Source organism: Heteronotia binoei, chromosome 2, assembly GCF_032191835.1.
Source record: "Heteronotia binoei isolate CCM8104 ecotype False Entrance Well chromosome 2, APGP_CSIRO_Hbin_v1, whole genome shotgun sequence".
NCBI classification, from domain to species: domain Eukaryota; kingdom Metazoa; phylum Chordata; class Lepidosauria; order Squamata; family Gekkonidae; genus Heteronotia; species Heteronotia binoei.
This window is the reverse complement of record NC_083224.1, coordinates 175,404,929-175,425,914: the sequence shown is the minus strand read 5'-3', so window position 1 is coordinate 175,425,914 and position 20,986 is coordinate 175,404,929. Positions and strand designations below refer to the sequence as shown.

At 45.9% G+C, this 20,986-nt stretch overlaps 1 protein-coding gene across 1 annotated transcript in view; it reads right to left on the bottom strand.

The window, feature by feature from the left end:
* Positions 1–20,986, bottom strand: part of AXDND1 (axonemal dynein light chain domain containing 1) — a 45,793-nt gene that overhangs the window by 19,179 nt on the left and 5,628 nt on the right. Inside the window, exons 4-15 of the mRNA XM_060233051.1 lie at positions 18,215–18,338; positions 17,491–17,576; positions 16,476–16,532; positions 16,052–16,160; positions 14,443–14,564; positions 12,372–12,512; positions 12,171–12,275; positions 8,682–8,802; positions 3,360–3,461; positions 2,550–2,716; positions 2,075–2,153; positions 379–613 (exon numbers count right to left, since the gene is read on the bottom strand). Of these exons, the coding sequence (XP_060089034.1) occupies positions 379–613; positions 2,075–2,153; positions 2,550–2,716; positions 3,360–3,461; positions 8,682–8,802; positions 12,171–12,275; positions 12,372–12,512; positions 14,443–14,564; positions 16,052–16,160; positions 16,476–16,532; positions 17,491–17,576; positions 18,215–18,338 (1,448 nt within the window). The remainder of the gene's footprint in view (positions 1–378; positions 614–2,074; positions 2,154–2,549; positions 2,717–3,359; positions 3,462–8,681; positions 8,803–12,170; positions 12,276–12,371; positions 12,513–14,442; positions 14,565–16,051; positions 16,161–16,475; positions 16,533–17,490; positions 17,577–18,214; positions 18,339–20,986) is intronic.

The following is a 20,986-nucleotide window of genomic DNA, read 5'->3' as shown; positions in this document are numbered from 1 at the left end:
ATCAGGGGTGACCAAGCTGCAGCTCTTTCAGACATATTATGTGGCTCTCAAAGCCTCCACTGGCCAGCTGGCCAGCTTGGAAGAGGCATTTGTCTCTTAAAATCTCTTTTCCAAAACAAGCCAGCCAACATGGGGAGCTTGGAGAATGCATTTTAAGTCGAAGTTGCTTTCTTTCCACCTATCCTTCTCTCCAGGCTCCACCCCCCAAAAAATCTCCAGATATTCCCCAACCCAGAGCTGGCAACCCTACTTGATCCCACTCGTGTCACATAGTTGGCCCTCCCATGAGCTTGCCAGCTGGCTACAGATTGGACCAGGTTCTCCCTGCTGGCAGTCTGACATTTTAACAGCATTACCGTGACCCAGGTCGCTCCTCACCGTTTTCTCCACCGATCCTAACAGCATACTGGCGGCAGAGGTTTGTGCAGCTCTTGTTGACATCCTCCAGCAGCTTCGACTCGGGAGGCATCTTGCCTTCGAGAGTCTTGTGGCGGCTGAGGATGCCATTTCCCAGCTCCATCCACTGCCTCTGAAGCTTTTCAGCTGCCGCCAGGGGCTCCTTCCTTTCCAGGTGCACATCCCCCCCATACAGGTCCAACTGCTTATTCAATATCTGAAAGGAAAATCCAACAAGCACCATCATTTGGCTCCTGGAATCCCTGCCAACACTACAGCCTTCTAGGGCGCTCACATCTTGCTCATCTTAGGACCAAAGGCAGAGGTAATGAAAGAGACTAAAAAAGTACTTACTGAACTGCCCCCCCCCCCCATTTTATTTTATTGCACCTATGAGAGGAGAAGCAATGGTGGAGATGGGGGGAGGGAGACAAGAGTACTTAACCATTTGTCAGTTGGAGTCATCTCCCATAGCTGAGCCCTGCCTAGTTACTGCTTGGATGGGAGACCACTAAGGAAGTCCAGGGTCACTATGAAAAAAAGGCAAGAAATGGCAAACCACCTCTGAATGCTACTTGCCTTGAAAACCTTATGGGATCGCCATAAGTTGGCTGCAATGTGACAGGACTTTCCAGTTTCTACCACCACCAGCTGAGCCCAGTATCATTTCCCTTGTGAGTGGGAAGGAAGCTTAGGGGCCATATTGTTTGAGAGGAGATGGGCACAGGGGGAAGGGTTAAGCATCCCCTACACCTGTTCGTGATGCTGCATCTTCCCATATTCAAATGACAATAATTCCTTTGAAAACATTAGGAGAGATGCGTCATTGGTCTCCCACATTATATCTAGTCTACGGTTACTGAAGCTAGTGGGAGCACTTGAGTTAACCACTTCTAAAGGTAAGTAGGTAAGGAACTGATCAGTAATGGAATGTAAGATCATTGCATGCCCCAACCTCTAAAGTTTCTAGCTATCCAGAAGTATAATCAAATATCAATAACAACCACAGTATATATAGCGGTTAGAGCACTAGGTATTCTCAGACCTAGGGGACCCAGGTTTGAATCCCCACTCTGCCATTCAAGCTCTCTAGGTCACCTTGGGCCAACCACATTTTCTCAGCTTTACCTACCTCGCAGGGTTCTTGTTGTGAGGATAAAAATGGAGGAGAGGAGAACTATCTTGGAGGAGGAGGAGGAGAAATTGGATTTATACCCCGCCCTTCACTTGGAGTCTCAGAGTGCCTTACAATCTCCTTTCCCTTCCTCTCCCCACAAGAGACACCCTATGAGGTAGATGGGACTGAGAGGGGTCTTTTGGGAACTGCTCTTGAGAGAACAGCTCTTTCAAGAACTGTGACTGACCCAAGGTCACTCAGCAGGTGCATGTGGAGAAGTGGGGAATCAAACCCAGTTCTCCAAGATGAGAGTCTGTGCACTTAACCACTACACCAAACTGGTTCTCCACACCAAACTGGCTCTCCAGTTTGGGCCCCCAGTAGGGAGAAAAGTGGGGTACAAAATATATAAATAATTACTAAATTATTGCAGTACATGGCATTCTGAGTGAGGCAAAGCTCATCCACCAGGACGGCTGAATATGTGCATGCTTGCAAAGTACACTATCTGCATAAGAGGGGCATATAGCTGGGGAAAGTAATAAATAATAAAGCCCTTACCTTCTCCCATGCTTTGAGGTCCACCATGATTTCATCCAACAAAGCAGCTCCTTTTGCAGTAGTGTAAGCTCCTTTTCCACTGCAGGGTCAAGACAGAAGTAGGAATGATATTCCAAAGAATTTATTTGAGTTTTTCTCACAGCTTCATTTATATCCGGCTTGCCTATTGAAAGAGGTGTTCCTGGAGATATGTGCTTTCTAGACCATGAAGGGCCTTGCAGGCGATCACCAACTCCTTGAGGAGGAACTGATGGCCACTGGGTGAGACAGGATGCTGGACTAGATGGACTGTTGGTCTGATCCAGCAGGGCTTTTCTTATGTTCTTATGGAATGAAAGTAAACATTGCAATCTGGAAATATAACATCCCTTTTAGCCTCTATTAAAGGGACAGGACATTTTTTCTTCAAGCAGTTGGCAAGCCTAGGTAGACGATACATAACCACTGAAGACATACAAGACAACTCAAGACTCACAGGACGTGATCCCGGAAGTAACTGAGCCATCCATTCAGGCCATTCTGAATGATGTTAAATTGGTCCCTGCTAGATTCTTCAGCTTGCTTCACCTCTGTGTCAATTCGGTACAAGAGCTCTCGGTAGTCCTGCGTCAGCTGCTGCAGAGTGGAAAGATCTGCGGCATCCTGAGCACATTATCAGAGAAAAAATATGGGGAGAGGGAATAAGAAATTAGACTTTTAATTAATAAAAATCATACACACACACATTTAAAAATATTCCCTCTGATGGACATCTGCTGAGTAAATAATACTTCCAGCTCATCCAAATGGATGAGTTGGGAAAATGGTATGGAGGGGGAGGCTTCAGCATCCTGTCATGTGCCATGGCCCAAACCCAAATCTGGCCCAAAGGAACCTGGAACTCCCAAAGTATCTGCAGCAGACACACGAGGGACATAAGGAGACCAGGGTTGTTTTTTTTTAGCAGGGACTCCTTTGCATATTAGGCCACACACCCCTGATGTAGCCAATCCTCCAAGAGCTTACAGGGCTCTTAGTACAGGGCCTACTGTAAGCTCCAGGAGGACTGGCTACATCAGGGATGTGTGGCCTAATATGCAAAGGAGTTCCTGCTACAAAAAAAACCCCTGGAGACTATAATGTGAGTATCGGCCCTGAAACTATGGAATATGGGGACTGTTAGTCAATCACATACCCAACCTCTCTAGAATAAAATGCCTGGCTCAGCAGGGCTCGTGCAGAAGCTGCAGAGTTTCCTTCAGTTCCACCGCACTGCACCATCCACCCTCCAGAGCCAAAGATCTACCTCTGATGCCAAAAGTAATGTGAAGTGCCTCATGACATTGGTCCAAGCCTTTTCACTGGCATACAGCCTGCGAGCCAAGATCACCTTGTTCCTTTGCATCACCTGGAAAGACACATTATAGGATGATTAAAAAGACTGGAAGGGAGAGGGTGGGAAAGATAACTGGAGATTCATGAGCTCGTTAGAGACAAAATTAAAAATGTCTGCAACCCGATGCTAAGCATAAGGAGTCAAAAGAGCTACAAACATATACACATGCATGGACTATGGCCCAATTATTTACTACAAGATGCATCAAATCTCTGTGAGAGTATCTAAACTAACAGGCATACCCTCTTTGGGTCAGAAATAACTTCTGCTAGGATATACCTTGCCTTGGAATGCAGCAAACTTCCTGGTTTCAGCTTCCCAACAACCTCAGCAAGAATAAACAGGTTGCTTACCTGTAACTGATGATCTTCGAGTGGTCATCTGTGCAGTCACACACATGGGTCTTGCCGCAGGCAATGAATCCATTCCTCGGAGTTCCAATAGCTCGCCTATAGCGCTTTTGGCGCGCTCCCCTCCCGCCCTGGGGAGCAGGCAGCGACCGCGCATGCCTGGAGCGGGGGGGGAGCGCCCATTCCACTCAGTTTCTTCCAGCCGCCGCTGACATAACACAGTACAGAGTTAAATAACAATCACAGGAAGCCAGCAGCGGGGAAGGCTGGGTGGGCGTGTGTGACTGCACAGATGACCACTCGAAGATCATCAGTTACAGGTAAGCAACCTGTTTATCTTCTTCGTGGTCTCTGTGCAGTCCCACACATGGGTGACTAGCCAGCTGAGTAACCTGGAGGAGGGTGCTGGTAAAAGAAGATAGTTAGTCACATAAGAAAACAGATCATGTTCCAAGACATAGAGGCAGAAGCGAAAACACTCACCATACTTCAGTGGAAGATGGATCGGAGAACTGCTTGGCCGAAAGAGGCGTCTCGTCTCGCACGAACGTCCAAAGCGTAATGGGAGACGAACGTGGAAGGAGAGGACCACGATGCAGCTGCACAGATGTCCTCTAAGGAGACGCCCTGCAGAAAAGCCGAAGACGTGGAGACCGCTCTAGTAGAGTGGGCCTTGAGGCCTTCGGGAAGAGGCTGTTTAGCCAGTTCGTAACACAACCTGATGGCACTAACTACCCATTTGGATAGTCTTTGGGTAGAAATTTTGTGTCCTTTACGTGGTTTACCGTAGGCCACAAACAGGTTAGGGTCCTTACGGAAAGGTTGTGTGCGATGCAGATAGAAGGCTAGCGCCCTTCTGACATCCAGAGAATGCAGGGATCGCTGTCCCTGGTCCGACGGGTTAGGGAAAAACGTTGGTAACGCAGTGGCGCGGTTTAGCCACGTCTCGGTACCGAGGGTGCTCACGGCGTTGATGCGAGGAGCCAGCCTCTTGTTCAGATGATAGGAGGCGGTTGAGGAGTCTGGGTGAGTACTCGAAATGGCTTCGAGGGTCACGAAGTCGAGAAGGGCGGTCGAAGTGGAGCTGAGGTGAATCCTCATGTCGGGTTGTGCGAGCGTAACGAGACCGAGGCGAACCGCCATAACGGATCCGTGGAGTAGCGGGATCACGGTGGAAGTAGGAGTCTGACTCCTGATATCTACGATGGATGTCCCACTCGGAGTGGGAGCCGGAGCGGTGACGGGACCTGCCCTGTCGAGGTGAGGGCGATCTGGATAGAGAGTATTCATATCGCCTCCTGGAGTAGTAATCTTGCTGTTCATAGTAGACCGAGGAACCGGAGTCGTGGCGGCTACGCGGAGAGCGTGATCGAATTCGAATCCGATGGGAGGAGACTTGCGTTGCCGATTCACGGTACAGCGGAGAGAGTGCAACATCATGGAAGGAGTCAGGTCGCAAAGATGGGCGTAGGTAAGTCTGTGTCGGGTCGGTGGTACGGTCGGGTTCAAGGATCTCAGAAGGTACCACGCTGTGTACTGAAGGCGATCGGGATCGAATCGGAATCACCTCCACGGCCGTGGAGGTGTGAGGTGTAAGCCGAGGCATGTCCGTGATGACGTCAACCGGGGTCGACAACTCGGACGGCAGGAGTGGTTGAACTGAACTCGATTGAGCAGTCGAGGACATGGTGTTACGGGGCTTTATGGGCGCCGCGTCCGCTGACTCGGAATGACGCGCCGGTTCGGAATGGTGAGGTTTCTTAGGCGCCGAATCCGAGTGTCGAGCCTTCTTAGGCGCCGACTCCGATTCGGAATGACGCAGCTTTTTCGAAGACTTGTGGCCGGCTTCGGCGTGCTTCGAAGGTCGTTTCCCGGACTTGTGCGTCTTTTGAGACTGAGGCGCAGCCGGGGCAGCCGAATCTCCCGCTCGAGGTGGGGGAGGCGGCGAGTCGGAAGTGGGCATAGCCCGCAGGGACCGTTCTAAGAGGAAAGCCTGTAGTCGTGCAGCGCGGTTTTTGCGTGCCTGCTTGCCGAAGTTCGCACAATGCGGGCAAGCGTCGACTCGATGGCCTTCCCCGAGGCAAAAAAGGCAGTGACTGTGGCCGTCTGTGGTGGGAATTTTAGCCCCACAGTGCCTACACTTTTTGAAAGTAACCTTCCCTTCCATACGACCCGGACGGTGGGGGGAAGGGAGGGAAGGGAGGGAAGGGACGGGTAGGAAAAAGAGAAGAAAAGCGCAGAAACGGTTTTTTTTTTTTGTTTTGTTTTTTTAGGACGAAACGGGGGAAGAGAGAACGATACCAGTCAAAGTAGAGATGAGATGAGCTGAGGAGAGACGAGCTAAGGAAGAGCGCAGCGAGGAAGGTGTTGTCCGGGCGGCGGAAAGGAAGAAACTGAGTGGAATGGGCGCTCCCCCCCCGCTCCAGGCATGCGCGGTCGCTGCCTGCTCCCCAGGGCGGGAGGGGAGCGCGCCAAAAGCGCTATAGGCGAGCTATTGGAACTCCGAGGAATGGATTCATTGCCTGCGGCAAGACCCATGTGTGGGACTGCACAGAGACCACGAAGAAGATCAGAAGGTGATGGACAGGGCTGGTCAGCAGCTCCAGATAGCGTTCTTTGGCTGCACCTGCTGTCTTTTGTCATTGGTCGTGCTCTGACCTTTGACCCTGGCTCCATGTTATGTTTCCCCAAGGTCCCCATGGTCAAAGGGCTTTTTCACATTCTCATTTTCTTCACGTATGTGTTCCTGTTGCTTCAGGGTGGTTTTTTCCTCTGTTCTGCACATGTTTTGCTCCCTCTAGTGGTCAAAATTCTCTATTACATCACTTTATGTCAGGCATAAAAACCTGCTCTTTTTATCTGCAAGGAGATATGCTGGACATATAGTGATTTAATGGAAAATTGACAACTAGAAGGACAAACATACATGCAGAACAAAAAAAAATACCTGGAACAACACAAGCAAGGAAAACAAAAAAAAAAACCTGGAACACATAAGCAAGGAAAAAAGAACGTGGAAAAGCCCATAATTGGTACTAATAATTCTGTGCTGGAAACATAATTCCAGGCATGCATGTGCCCAAATTTGATTTGGACAACAGTGCACTAGGAGAAGAGGCTTAACCTTTCCTATACACACTGTTTACTCACTTTAAAGCAGTCCCAAAGATGCTATTTACCTCCTGGGGAAACCTAGATGTACCCTATCGGTGTACATGAAGCCCCATAAATAGCACCTCCCAGGGCTGTTTCAGGTTGGGAAAACAGCGCAGGGGGGAAAGGCTGAATTCCATCTTCTTCTCCATGATGGTCCCAACCTGAATTTGGTCGACATATGCCCAGGGCTTTTTTAGAGCAGGAACGCAGTTCCAGCTGGCTTGATTTCAGGGGGTGTGGCCTAATATGCAAATTAGTCCCTGCTGGGATTTTTCTACAAAAAACCCTGTGTGGAACAATGGCGATATCAGCGAGTGTGGCCTAATATGCAAATGAGTTCCTGCTGGGCTTGTTCTACAGACAAAGCCCTCCATATGCCTAATATTAAACTCCCATGAGATAACTCATAATATATACTTGAATGAAAGGACCAAGGGAAGATGCACAGAAAAAAATAAACAACATGCATTTAGGCTCTTTCTTGGACCTCTTCTGGGTCCCTTTTGGTTCACTGCCTGTTCCCTGCAGGTTTAAGCATGGTAGGGAAGGCGAGTATCACTCATCACCCATACTAGTCTAATTAGATTACTACAACATGTTACACATGGGGCTGTTTATGGAGATTGTTCAGAATCCAATAGCTAGATTGTCATTTGAGATATGGAGAAGCTATCACATCTAAGTACTTCACCATTTTCAGTGGCTAACAGTTCATTCCTGGGCACAATTCAAAGTGTTATTTTTGACCTATTAAGCCTTAAACAGTCTGGGAACTGGATATCTCAGGGGTGTCAAACATGTGGCCTGGGGGCCAAATCAGGCCCCCAGCGGGCTCCTATCAGGTCCCTGAGCGACTGGATGTCCTCTGCTGTCTTCCCTCTCTCTTGTTTCTTTCTGCATCACAGCTTGCTTTGCCAGACTTCCTTAATCACACAGGAGCTACAGAGCAAAGCCTCTCTTTCTCCATTGGCTGAGGCTCCTCCCTTGGAGAGGAAGGAGGGAGGGAGTGCTTGCCTCTCTTCCTTCTGTTGGCTGAAGTGGCTCCTCCCCTTCCTGGTCCCCTGGGGAAGGAAGGAAAGAGCCAGAGCTTCTTTTGCTCTGTTCCCTGGATCCCATGGGAGAGATACAAAGAAAGCACCTTTAAGACCAATAAGTGCTAATGTTTTGAGCATATTTTATTTAATTTTTTTTTAAAAAATCTTTAATTGTGTTTGTCTTTGTTCTTTATAAAGTTTATATCTCTGCTACCTAGCATTACATTTTATGACACATGGCTAGACCCAACAAGGTCTCATTTATGTCAGATCCAGTCCTCATAACAAACGAGTTTGACACCCCTGGGATATCTGATAGACTCTGTACTCCCATATAAACCTGGTCAAGATTTTCAGTGGAAGCCCTTCTCTGAGGGCCTCCACCTTCAGAGACAAGCTAAATTCATGCAGGTTATCAATGAATGAAGGTTTGATGTGATATCTGAATGCAACCTTTTCTTGTACAGGTAATACAGAATGAAAAGTATTATGCCCACTCAACAAAGATAAAGGAAATACAAGACTCAAAGACTAAGATGTTTATCAGAAATAACAAATTTCATAAATGACAAAACAGTAAAAATGATCAAAATGGTGATTTCAAGTGGTTTTTAGCAGAAGCACCAAACCATTAAAGGGGAAGAGTTCTGTTATCAGAAACAAGAGGACTTTGGGCCTGTTTCTCCACCTACCTTGAGGGCAAGGTCATATGTAGCACTGCTCCAGAGTTCTTTCTCTTCAGTTAACTGCTGAATCTGGGCCTCAAGTCTTGCTCTCTGCAATTCATACAGTTCACGGTATTCATCCAAAAGGCTTAAGAGAGTAAAACATGAGATGTTAAGAGTGTGTTGCCATTCTCTTCACCAGGGTTCCATTAACAGCCTAGGTGGCATTCAGTATATATCACTCTTCTCACCCATCCTAGTGATGTAGTGTTTAGAGTGTCAAACTAGGTCTGGAAGACCAGAGGGCTCAGTTCCACATTCTACAGTGGCACTCGCTGAGTGACCTTGGGCCAATTTCACACACACGCACACAGAGTCTCACAAGGTTGTTGTGAGAATAAAATGAGGAAGGGAGAACCATGTATTCCTTCCTGAACTCTGTGGAGGGAGGGCAAGGTAAAATGCACTGGACTGTCTGGGACAATTTTCCAGAAAAGTGCTTCTTTATGAAGAAGGAGGCATTTGAGGTGTAAACTGGGTAGACAGTTTTTTAAAAAAATCAGAGTTTGAATATGCTGAATATATGCATTTTGTTCATTAAGCTGAATTCTCCGGCGAAGACCTAGAAAATTTGAATTCAGGTGAATTCCAAATTTGATCTGGACTCAATAATACCCTGACAAAGTTCTGACTCCTATACAGGCTTGTGGTAGGAAGAAATGTGAGTTGCCCAGGCTTCCTTTTGTGGTCTGTCTCTACATAATTTAGTAGCTTGGAATGAAGGAAACATCCCCTTTTATTTATTTATTTTTAATTACCTGTTCTGGTATTCTGATCACCAAGTTTTGGAAAGAGACCAAAGCAGAGATCAAACGGAAGGAATTCATAATCTTGCACCGAGGCCCATCCTGGATTGCTCAGGCTAGCCCAACCTTGTTAGACCTTGGAAGCTAAGCAGGGTTGGCCATGGTTAGTATCTGGATGGGAGACCACCAAGGAAGTGCAGGGTCATGGCAAAGAGACAGGCAACGGCAAAATGCCTCTGAACATCTCTTTCCTTGAAAACCCTCTCGGGTCACCATAAGCTGGCTGCAACTTGACAGCAAGAAAGAAAGCAAGCAAGAAAAATGGCAGCAAGATTGCAAATATAAAAGACACTCATCCTCAAATGCAAGCTAATCCTCCCCCACCATGATCAGAACCAGTCTCCATTTATTTCTTTCTGCTTCCTATTATAGCAACAGTTAATTATGTTATAGTAAATCTGTTGCAGCAAAACAAAAAAAATACAAATCTGTACAGCACCTTAAAGACCACTACATTTATTTTTGGCATAAGAATGAGAAAACTGAGCATTTTTGGAGCAATCAGACTAAGCAGGAGAATGGGGTTACTGCTTGCTTCCAGTCTTTCGGTAAAAAATGTGTCAGCTGAGGCTTTGCCTCATATGATGAAAATGACAAAAATGAGGTTGATAGATAAAATTTTTAAACTCGGCATATTCACAGTGGGTAGAAAAGCTGTTTGCTAAAAATTTCCCCTACCTTGTTGCTTTGGGAAATGAATCAGAAAGAAAGGCAGGCTTACTTTGAACATAATGTGAAAGGCAATACTACCACTACTGCTACTACTACTAAAATAATAATGATGATGATGACGACGACGACGATGATGATCTGGAACATAACCCACCCAATATTTAGTACTAGTATTGATTTCAGCATGAGGGAGTGCATGCTCCACTTTTCCATGGAAGAAACAGGCTTTGTTTCAGCTAGCCTTGGGAGGAGTCTAGCTACATGTGACATCCATTGTATATAAAGCAGCTTGTCTCCTCTGTTGTGAAATCTGAACAAGCCCTTCAGTCAGTTGGATATACCTGGAGGCATTTGCCTTGACAGAATCCTGAGAGAAAGGAATTGCTGGAGAGAAATGGGCTTTTCTTTCTGTGCTTAGCTCATTTCCCTTAGCAAGAGAGAAGCAGGCAAAAATTATTGGAGCAAGATAGTGACAGACATAATGTACAGCAGTGTGCTAGAAGGACAGGTACCTGGGTTTTATAGCTAGTGAGGAAGTCCAAGAGAACCAGTCAAAATCTTTCAGACAAAGCAGAGGTTATGTGGTAACTATTTAATGCGAGTGACAGACAAGCCTGACCTGCAAGCCTCAAATGGTGGTTGTGCACCCCTTGCCTAGCCCAACTGGAAGAAATGACAATCAGGCCAGAAGTGACATGCTGGCACTGGGAGGATGGAAACTGGATGATTGGCTGAGGATTTTAGAAGCTGGCAGTCAGAGCAGGATGGGATCGATGGGAGTGAGCACGGCACTGGAAGAGCTGAAGATGGTGGAGGCAGAGACAGCGAAAGTGGTAAACTCAGAGCTGGAAGGTGCTAGAGACACGGGAGAGCTGCTGGACATAGAGGGAGCAGATCGTGCCAGGGTGTGGTGGCATGAAGAACTGGTAGAACAGCAGCAGAATGGACCGTGAAGAACTGGAGGGACTGTGGAATGCACTCAAGGGGACATGAACTAACAAAGAGTGGGAGGTCTAGAGAGGGAGGTCTCAGGAACTGTGGGCCAATCCCCATTACAGGAGGAAGGAGGGGGCATAAGGGACTTAGCACTTGAGCCTGTAGGGCACAAGGTCTTCAAAGTGATGAAGGGTCCACCACAAACAAGGCAGCTGCTGTAGGATCCTCATAGAGCTACTTACCTTGGGAGGGTACCAAGGTCTAAGCTTGGCTAAAAGGGATGCTGAATGTTAAGAGAAGAGAGTCATTGTAATAAAGTAGCCAATGAGGAACCTGGGAGGGTCACCTTGGAAGTGTAACAAAAAGGGGCTGTGGTCTGAGGCTACATGAGAAATATGACAAGGGGCTTCTTGTTGACTTTGCATGAGTTGAGAAGAAGCCTCTCTCTCATTTCTATTACACCCACTCCTAACTCAGAAGCATCACATCAGGTTTGGATAAGGGAGGGGACCGAAGGTGACAGAAAAGAGTATTAAGGGATTGTGGCGAGTTAAGCAATGATCTAAGATATGCTCTTGAATTTGCTCAGGAATAAATTATAGCCCTCTGCCCCACCATGCATTATAAGAGGATGTGTCGTGGCTATTTCTTATAAGTCAGAATAAGCAGACACACAGGGGCTGATGCAGAATATTCACGTACCCCTTATATACTACCCACCAGCCCTCACTGGTTAAGAAGCTCTACCAATTGTTTTTCTACCCTGGGTTTCCCAAAATCTTGGTCCTGAACTAAACCTGGAGCATGACATCACTTCAAAACTCCTGCAAGAGGATCAAAAGAAACAAATATGTACTTCTGGCTCATTGTATGGGTTGGATCCTGTGACTCCATTCTACCAATGACAAACCTCCCTCTAGCACAACCGGCACCTTTCACCGGAGGACAGCTGCTTTTGTCCACAGAAGGATCTGCCATCAGTGGAGTGGAGTCGCAGGATCTGACCCCGCACTGTTTATAACAAGCTTAATCTGGGACTCACTTTGCATTCAACTCAGACTCCCATATTGCCTTGGCGAGCTCCTTATGGGTCCTTTCTGCATCGATGGTTGCTCTGCAGTCATGTTCTCGGACCATCTGCAGTTCCCTGGGGTTGAACAGAGCAGTAACTTCAGCTGCCTTGTACAATCACAACTTTCAGTCTCAAAGCAGGATAAGAGAAAGCACCAGTCAAGTTCTTGACCTTGTCAGCTTCCCCACGGCTTCCTTGAATCGGAATAACTCATCCATGATATGCTTGTCCAATACCCTCTGGGCCACCATTTCTTTGCAGAGATTATCCATTTGCCTGGGAATCCGGTCTAGCAGGTCAACGTATCTTTGTCTGCAAGAAAAAGAAGGATGTCAAAAAAAGGAAAGGAAAAGAAAGATGGAGGTGGGGGAAAGAGTCCTGTTTCCTCCAAAACTTTGAAAGGGAGAATCTTTTCCAAAGATGACTTAGAAACAACCGGTATAGAAAAGGCAATTGCATGTAAGAAATAAGGCATTTAAACACATTTAAAGTACTCAAGGCTCAGTGGCTTGCCTGGGAGTCTAGAGATCTGTAACAGTTCATTCAACACCTTCTCACAAAATGAAAATCCCCAAGGACTAGCTGGGCAAAACTTGAGGTTAAACTGGCTTAAGATCATAACTGTACCTTCAGCCATCTTAAACAACCAATCCTTTTCCCACAAGCCATTTCTACAAATGGCAAGATTTGTTGGAAGTGAAGGCGCTGCCCTCTGTCTCAGTCTCCAGACTGTGTGACAAGAGAGAACAGACAGCTAGATAGGCATACTGACCTTTCCTTCCTGCCATTTACTCTTCTGCCACTGTCCCCTTTGAAATGTAGATTGTACTCTCAGGGACACCTTCCTTCCTTCCTTCTGTTCACTGTCTCAGATGGAGCTCCCCCTTCTCCCTGCACACACCAAGAGGGACAACATGCTGTCCTCTCTTGGAACCATGAAGCAGATGGCCCTCTTGCCATCTGCTTCCATCCTTCACTAGTAAGTTAGTACTCTATCCTATCTCTCCTCTTCCATCTAAAGTGTACTTCTAAAATAAAGAGAGAAGTGTTTCTCTTTTAAATTTGCAACGTGGCTCTGTGTAGCTTTGTAAGCTGAGTTACCTGATGAAGAGATGCTGCGGCATTTGTAGACTTATTTAAAGCACAATGCTAGCTAGCAAGTACTGGACTACCAGTGAACCCCAACAGATTGGGTTGTGTGTCTGAGGAAGTTACGGAGAATGGCTCTGCGAAACTGGAGCCCTTGCTGCAGTGCAGTTACCTGAAGTATCTCTGTGAGCAGGCTTATCTTGCTCCTCTAAAAGTCCTCGCAGCTCAGAGGAACGTAACTCTTCTCTTATCTCAGGGCAAGGAATAAATTACCATGTTCTGAGCAGAGGTCAAATTGAAATTACTGGTAGCTTGCCCAGAATGATCAGCACAATGATAGCTCTGCTGTTACCAAACAAACACTCATTTAGTGCCAACAGTAGACAAGAAGCGAAGCAACTCAACGCCTGCCGAGAAGGATTCTGTACAGATACTTAAATTTCCATGTGTGGGGGGGGGGATTCCATGTAGCGGCAGACTTATTCAATGAGCAACAGTGGTAGCCGTCCCAAGCCACATGCTGGGGGGTCCTGACTATTCACAGCCCCTCTCCTTTCTGAGGGAGGAGGGCAAAGAAGACAGGTTCTTGCAGTTGTTAGCACCTGCCCTGTCTAGGGCTTGGATATCAGGCTTGCGGCACTGGTCAATTGTGCCTGCTCCTTCTGGGGCTTTGGTAGCCAGGTTCTAGCAATGGTTATGGTTCCTACCCGCTTCACAAGGGGGGAGGGTTGCCTTTTGCTTGACCCTGGTGTTGGTGGTACAGCAGCAGTCATTCTGGGGTCTCATCCTGGACTTTTGCCCAGGGCTCCAGAATCACTAAGACCTCCCCCTTTTCCAGATGTCTGGGTTTTAGGCACCTGAGGCTTTGGGGGGCAGAGCTGGGAACTGGAAAATGCTCTTTGCCAGGACAGGTGCAGAACCTGGAAGAACACTGCAAAAGTCTCCTAACTGTTCACTACAGGACTGCTGCTCTCTTTCCCATGGGTTGGGTCCAGTGTCTTCTTCACTTTCCTAGAGACTTTTTATTTTATTTTTTTTTAATGGAGATTCCTAGGAAATTCCAGATTCTGCGTTCTGTGCACTTCTGTGGAATTCCAAAACACACTCAACCCTGCACATGGTAAGAGGAATGCAAAAACTCAAGGTTCCCGACCTGAGCTTGGAAAGCAGTTCTCCTCGTTCCATACAGTCCACGCTGACCTGTCGGATGACCTCATGAAACACAATGTTGTAGATGTTCTGCTCCATCTTCAGCACTTCTAGGGCATTGTGCATCTTGGGAAAGATGCATGAAAGAAGTCAGGAGCTTTGCAAAGCTAGGGAGGGAAGAACGAACCTTCGGATAGCTTGTGGAGTTGGCAAGGAGAACAGTCCAATAGTGTATCAGAATAACGTTTTATATTGACATACTGGCTATTTATCTCATTACATAGACTTAACCCATTTTCATTTTACGCATTCTTGTTTTCTAATGGCAGACTAGAATCATGTTTATAATGTACAGATTGATGTTGATTGGGTGGACTACAACTAGGATATACATGTCCTTTTGTGATTTGCCTAGATTTGCAGAAACACCATTTGGCAGTGAACTTTATTGCCGTTTAAGGCTTTCCAGACCAAATGGCCAAGCCACACTGTTTTATGTGACCATGTGATCAGTTCGTTTGCCCTCTTAATCAACAAACGTATTCCAGCCACAATACCTGATCCCCTCATCTGATGAAGGGTGCTTAGAGAGCACACGAAAGCTTATGTTCTAAATAAAACTTGGCTGGTCTTAAAGGTGCCACTTGACTCCTGCTTTGTTCAGCTGCTTCAGACCAACACGGCTGCCCACCTGGATCAGTTCAATACTGATTACTCTTACAGGAGAGTTCCCAGCTGGAGTCACACACAGTGCAAACCTGTTGGAATTTTTAGGTTCTTGTCGAAATTATTTAATAACAAATATTTAGCAGATATATAGCTGAGGCTGCCAACCTCCAGGTGGGGCCTAAAGATCTCCCACTGTTACAACTGATCTCCAGACAACAGAAAGCAGTTCCTCTGGAGAAAATGGCTGCTTTGGGAGGTGGACTGTATGGCATTGTACTCTGTCGAGGTCCCTCCCCTCCCCACCCACAGCCCTGTCCCCTAGGCTCCACTCCCCAAATCTCCAGGTATTTCCCCACCCAGAGCTTGCAACTCTACATATAGCATTTTTGAGAGTTTGCACATATTACTGTTGCAAACTTTAAAACAACTGATGAAATAAATCAGTATTATTGCAAATGAGGGAACTAAGATAATTAAGCTTGATGAAGAAGATCTGTCGTGTTCATGGCAAAGGTGAAATCTGAACTGCTGATAATAGTGCCGTCCTAAGCAGAATTATGCTCTTCTGAGCTACTGAACTCAATGAAGGATGTAACTCCGCTTAGAATGACACTCTTACCCATTCACAGCTTGGTTTCTTTACCTCCACATCACACCAGTTCTCTGCTGCATTACCCGTGGAAGTGCTCTTACCGCTGTAAAGTTTTTACTCCTCCAGTGGAAAATCCACACTCAACAGGCGATCATTATTGACAAATGCCCAGCAACAGTTCCAAGTGTTCCAGTAGCTTTGAAGCAATTTCAAATGGACCTGTATGATTTTTTAGATGTTTGAGTTTTAGATCCACTACAGGCAACTATCCATTGTAAGCATGCATGGTTCAACTGGAAATACACAACTCTGAAGAAAATTCAATTGGATCAGGACTACTATGCAATATTACCTGAGAAAGCCCTGATATCCCAGTTTCCTCGTTATCTACACCAGCCTTTTCCAGCATCATGTCCATGACCTTCAGCAGCTGGATAACTTCCAGCCTCCCAGATGGCTTCCTAACAGAGAAAAACCAAAGAGAAAGGACATTAATTAAATTTATTCAGGTCATTTATACCCCTCTGTTCTCCCCAATGGTGACCCAAAGCAGCTTACAATGCTGTTCTGCCCTCCATTTTATCCTCACAACAATCCTGTGAGGCAAATTAGGCTGAGGGTGTGTGACTGGTCCAAGGTCTTCCAGCAAGCTTCCGTGACCCAGTGGGGCTCAGACTTAGGTCTCCAAGATCTTTGTCTGACACAATAACCGCTGATAAAATGTTATATAAGCTCCTCAGTACTGCAAAGGCACCTCAAAACTGAAGATTACTTACAGGGATGGAAAGACCCGTAGCCTGTTTTCATGGTCTTCGAGTAGAGTTGTATATTTACTGCAATGGACAGAATTTTTTAAAAGTTATGTGAGGAAGCTCTCTGGGCTGTAGCATTCAACAGTATATTTAGTGCAGGAGCAGAACTTGAGGGATTCTGTGACAAAAGAGTTCTGTTAAACAGATGTGAGATTCCTCCACATTGGATCATGAATTGTGAGGAAACTGGATGTTGAGGATTCAATGGCCCCCCTCCATACATGAAGGTGTGTTCTGCTGTTGCTTAGTTACGGGCTTTTTCTTTGCCTCTCCTGGCTCTTTGGAATGGCCTCCTGAAGGAATTTCACAAAGGCTCCCAAACTGAGCTCTGTGGCTCAGGCCAAACCAAAAGATCATGAGACTGACTATTTGCATGTAAAGGAAGTGGGTTGGGGGAGACAAACATGGAGCTTATGGGCAAGAGGAGCTAGACTTTTTAGAATTTTCAGTCAGCCCAGTCTCACTCCAGAAGTCAACTATGATGGCCTTTAAATCTGAAGTCATTTAAGAACAGATGCAAAGGCTTACAATGAAGACAAGGACAAGTGTAGAAACTGTAATAAAGGATGACAAAAAGATAAAACTAAAATAATGCAAAAGAAATTTTAACAATTTCAATGATGACAAGTATTAAAGCCAACAAAACAGTTAGTTGGGCTTCTTATAAAGTTCTCTGCCTCCATTCGGTTGTTTCTGACTTAGCCACTCTGCCCCACTTATTTATTTATTATTGTATGCATGTAGAACATTTTTATGCAGCCTCTCCAAGAACCTGCCTGGTGGCGACTTACAAAATAAAAATAATATAAACAAATGATTAAATGAAATTAATTAAAATCCAATATTAAAAACCCCAGCACAGCATAAAAACGGACCACAAACAGCTTAAAATAACAGTTTCCAGACTAAAATAGTGTTTAAAAATCAGCCCCTAAATTACCAGCCATTAAATGGCTAAAGGAAATATGATCATTCTCACTCATCATAATACTCCAAGCCTATGACGCCTCTGTTCTTTACAATGTGAAATTCCTCTGGAACAAGACTCTCTGCTATGTCTGTTGCCTAAAAGAAAAACCAGAAAGAGCAAACCTTAGATATGATATAAAGGACCCACATATTTCCCCAAAAGAAAATTTAGTTTTAAAGGTTTACATTTGCAGCTAATAATGACCTGTGATTTACAAATTCAGAAGCAATGCTTGTGGTTGAAGAAAAGAAACAATGGTATTAAGTACTATGTCAACCAGAGCCCATTAAATGTGGACTGGAAATGGACTGGAAAATGCTTTTTAAAAGAAGTTTTTTTCAAATCAAAACAAAGACTTCTAAAAGCCAGAACATAAGATCATGGCAGGATTAGATCGTTACCTAACCAACAGTAGCCAGCCTTTCCAATGACGCACCAGAAATTTCTGGTAACTTTGAGAGAATGGCTATGTCTAAAGAAAACTGCTGTGATGCCAAGAACACTCCCCAATGAAATATAAACCCTTTGTTGCTGGTCCGCTTTGCTGATTCAAGCTTGAAAATGCTTGTTTTGCATCCATTATCCCTAATATAACTGAGTTACATAAAATAATTCCAAATGTTCCATTCAGTGTTCAACTCAAACTCCATCTTGCCTTTCGGTGGTCCAAGATGAATGGTGAAATAACTAAATCCTGTTCTTGCCTTGACAAGAAGATAAAATTAAAACTCACTGGTTTGGCTACATCTGCTTCCTCCTTGCCACTCCTCTGGGATACAGACTTATCTGGCACAGGCGTTGGGGGAGGAGTCCTCCTCTCTTTTTCAGCAATGACATCATACAGAAAAGAGACATCCCTTAAGAAACACAAAAAGAAACCAAACACTCTGCTGGGAGAGAACTTTTGCCCCAGGCTGGCACTTGTTAGGTATTCAGAGTTGCACAAAATAAGGGATACTTTGGATGACACATCTGGAACTTCCTTGCCTTAAGGCATTGCCTCAAAAACCCTTGTCTGCAGCTATAATCCCATGCCTTCTTTGGGAATATTGACAGTTGTTGGGCCTCATCAGACTCCCTCATGTGGCCACATAAACTCTGTCCCCATTTTCCCATCCCATTCGTTGTTCTGTTGTCTCCCCTATGTTTCCTTCTTAGCTGATAAGAACTATTCCAAGCCCTCAGACACTCTGGGTCCTCATAAAATGGTTACCAACGTGCCTCCATTTTGCTTAGCATTTCTCTTACTCCTCCATCTTGAAGCTGGGATCCGGTTCTCTTTCTCCCTGTCTTAACAGGGCCAGTACACAAGTTTCAGTCCATGACAATCAAGACCCTCGGCTATTAATCAAGAAACTTAACCACAACAGAAATTCAACTGTGATAATACTCAGCTCAAGAAGAATTATCCTTGGTAGTAACATGTATCATTAAAAGGTTCTTGGTTCAGATAGATTGATTTAATGTGGATGGTTTGAATTCCCCGCCAAATCCCCAGATCATTGAGGTAACCCAGACTGCCTCCAAACACACCGTCTCCCCACCTGGAAAATTACACTCAGTTTCCTTATTTGGAAATACCACAATATTCCCAGGGTCTACCTCTCCCGTTTTCAGACGGGGAAAGAAAAGAATATTATTGTTTTTAACTTATACCTCTTGCCCCATAATTGATGCCCGAATCTGCCCCTAAAGTGCACCTATGCTTGCTCATGAACTGTTGTTCATGCCCTTGAATTATTCTGATTACTGGTTGGCCAGATACCTGGATCCCTGCTTTGGAAATCAGACTTTTGTGGATTATATATATATAATTTTTAATTGCTGGGTCATGTGGACAGGTAGCTATAGTGTATTCTGCCTTCTGTCTCAACCACACATTCCACTTTTCTTTGGCTTCTTGCCTCCTCTTTTTGAGTGGAGCACAACAGAAGGTGCATGAGTGTTTGGAATACTTGGTTATTAAGATGATATTGAATGCCAGATATTATTTTGATTGCTTGAGTTGCTAGTTCTCCAGACCAGCTGCCTGAACTATTCTCAATAAAACTGTTCTCATGATAACTGAAGCCTGTTTTCCTTCCGAAGTTGTAAAGGAGCCTTGTAATTCTGTCAAAAGATTCCTCGCAACCATTTATATAGGGTCAGTGATCATCCTTTAACCTGATTTTATTTATTTATTTATTTATTTGATTTATATCCCACCCTCCCCACCGAGGTGGGCTCAGGGCGGCTTACAACATAAAAGCATAGAACAATAACATTAATAAATATTAAAATACATATTCAATAATTTACAGTAGTTAAAACAATTAGGACAATTAAGACAGTTAAGACAAAGGAACAGAAACAGTCTATTTGGTGTTAATCTGATGGTGACGGGCTTCCTCCGAGGTTCTTAAATGCCAGTCAGTTGTATGCTAACCAGAAGAGGACAGTCTTGCAGGCCTTGCGGAACTGTCCAAGGTTCCGCAAGGCCCTCACTTCATCTGGTAACTGGTTCCACCAGTAGGGGGCTGTGATTGAAAAGGCCCTATCTCTGGTCGATTTCAGTTGGGCCTCCTTCGGCCCGGTGATTACTAGCATATTTTGTGATCCAGATCTCTCTGGGGAACATGTGGGGAGGTAGATAGGTCCTAGGCCATAAGGGCTTTAAAGGTAATAACCAGCACCTTGTAATGAACCCGGTATACTATTGGCAGCCAGTGCAGTTCCCGCAGTCCTGGATGAATGTGCTCCTGCCTGGGCAGTCCTAATAACAGCCGGGCCACAGCGTTCTGCACCAGCTGCAACTTCCGGGTTTGGCACAGGGGCAGCCCCATGTAGAGGGCATTACAGTAGTCCAGCCTTGAGGTGACTGTTGCATGGATCACTGTTGCCAGGTCGCTGTGCTCCAGGAAGGGAACCAACTGCCTTGCTCGCCTTGCCCGCCTAAGATGAAAAAATGTGGACTTAGTAGTGGCTGCTATCTGGGCCTCCATTGTCAAGGCAGGCTCCAGTAGTACCCCCAAGCTCCTGACCTTGCACGCCATTGTTAGTGGCACACTGTCAAAGGCCGGTAGGGGAATTTCCCTTCCTGGACCCCCGCAACCCAGGCAAAGGACCTCTGTCTTCGCTGGATTTAGCTTCAGTCTACTCAGCCTAAGCCATCCAGCCACGTATTGCAGTGCCAGGTCCAGATTTTCTGGGACACAGCCAGGCCATCCATCCATCAGCAGATAGAGCTGAGTGTCATCAGAGTATTGGTGACAACCCAGCCCATACCTCTGGGCAATCTGGGCAAAGGGGCACATGTAGATATTAAACAACATCGGGGAGAGCACCGCCCCCTGAGGCACCCCGCAGTCAAGCGCGGGGTGTCTCCGGGACAGTTCACCCCTAATCACCACCCTTTGTCCCCGACCATCAAGGAAAGAGGAAAGCCATTGTAAGGCCAACCCCTGAATCCCCGCGTCAGCGAGACGGCGGGTCAGCAACCAATGGCCGACCGTATCAAACGCTGCCG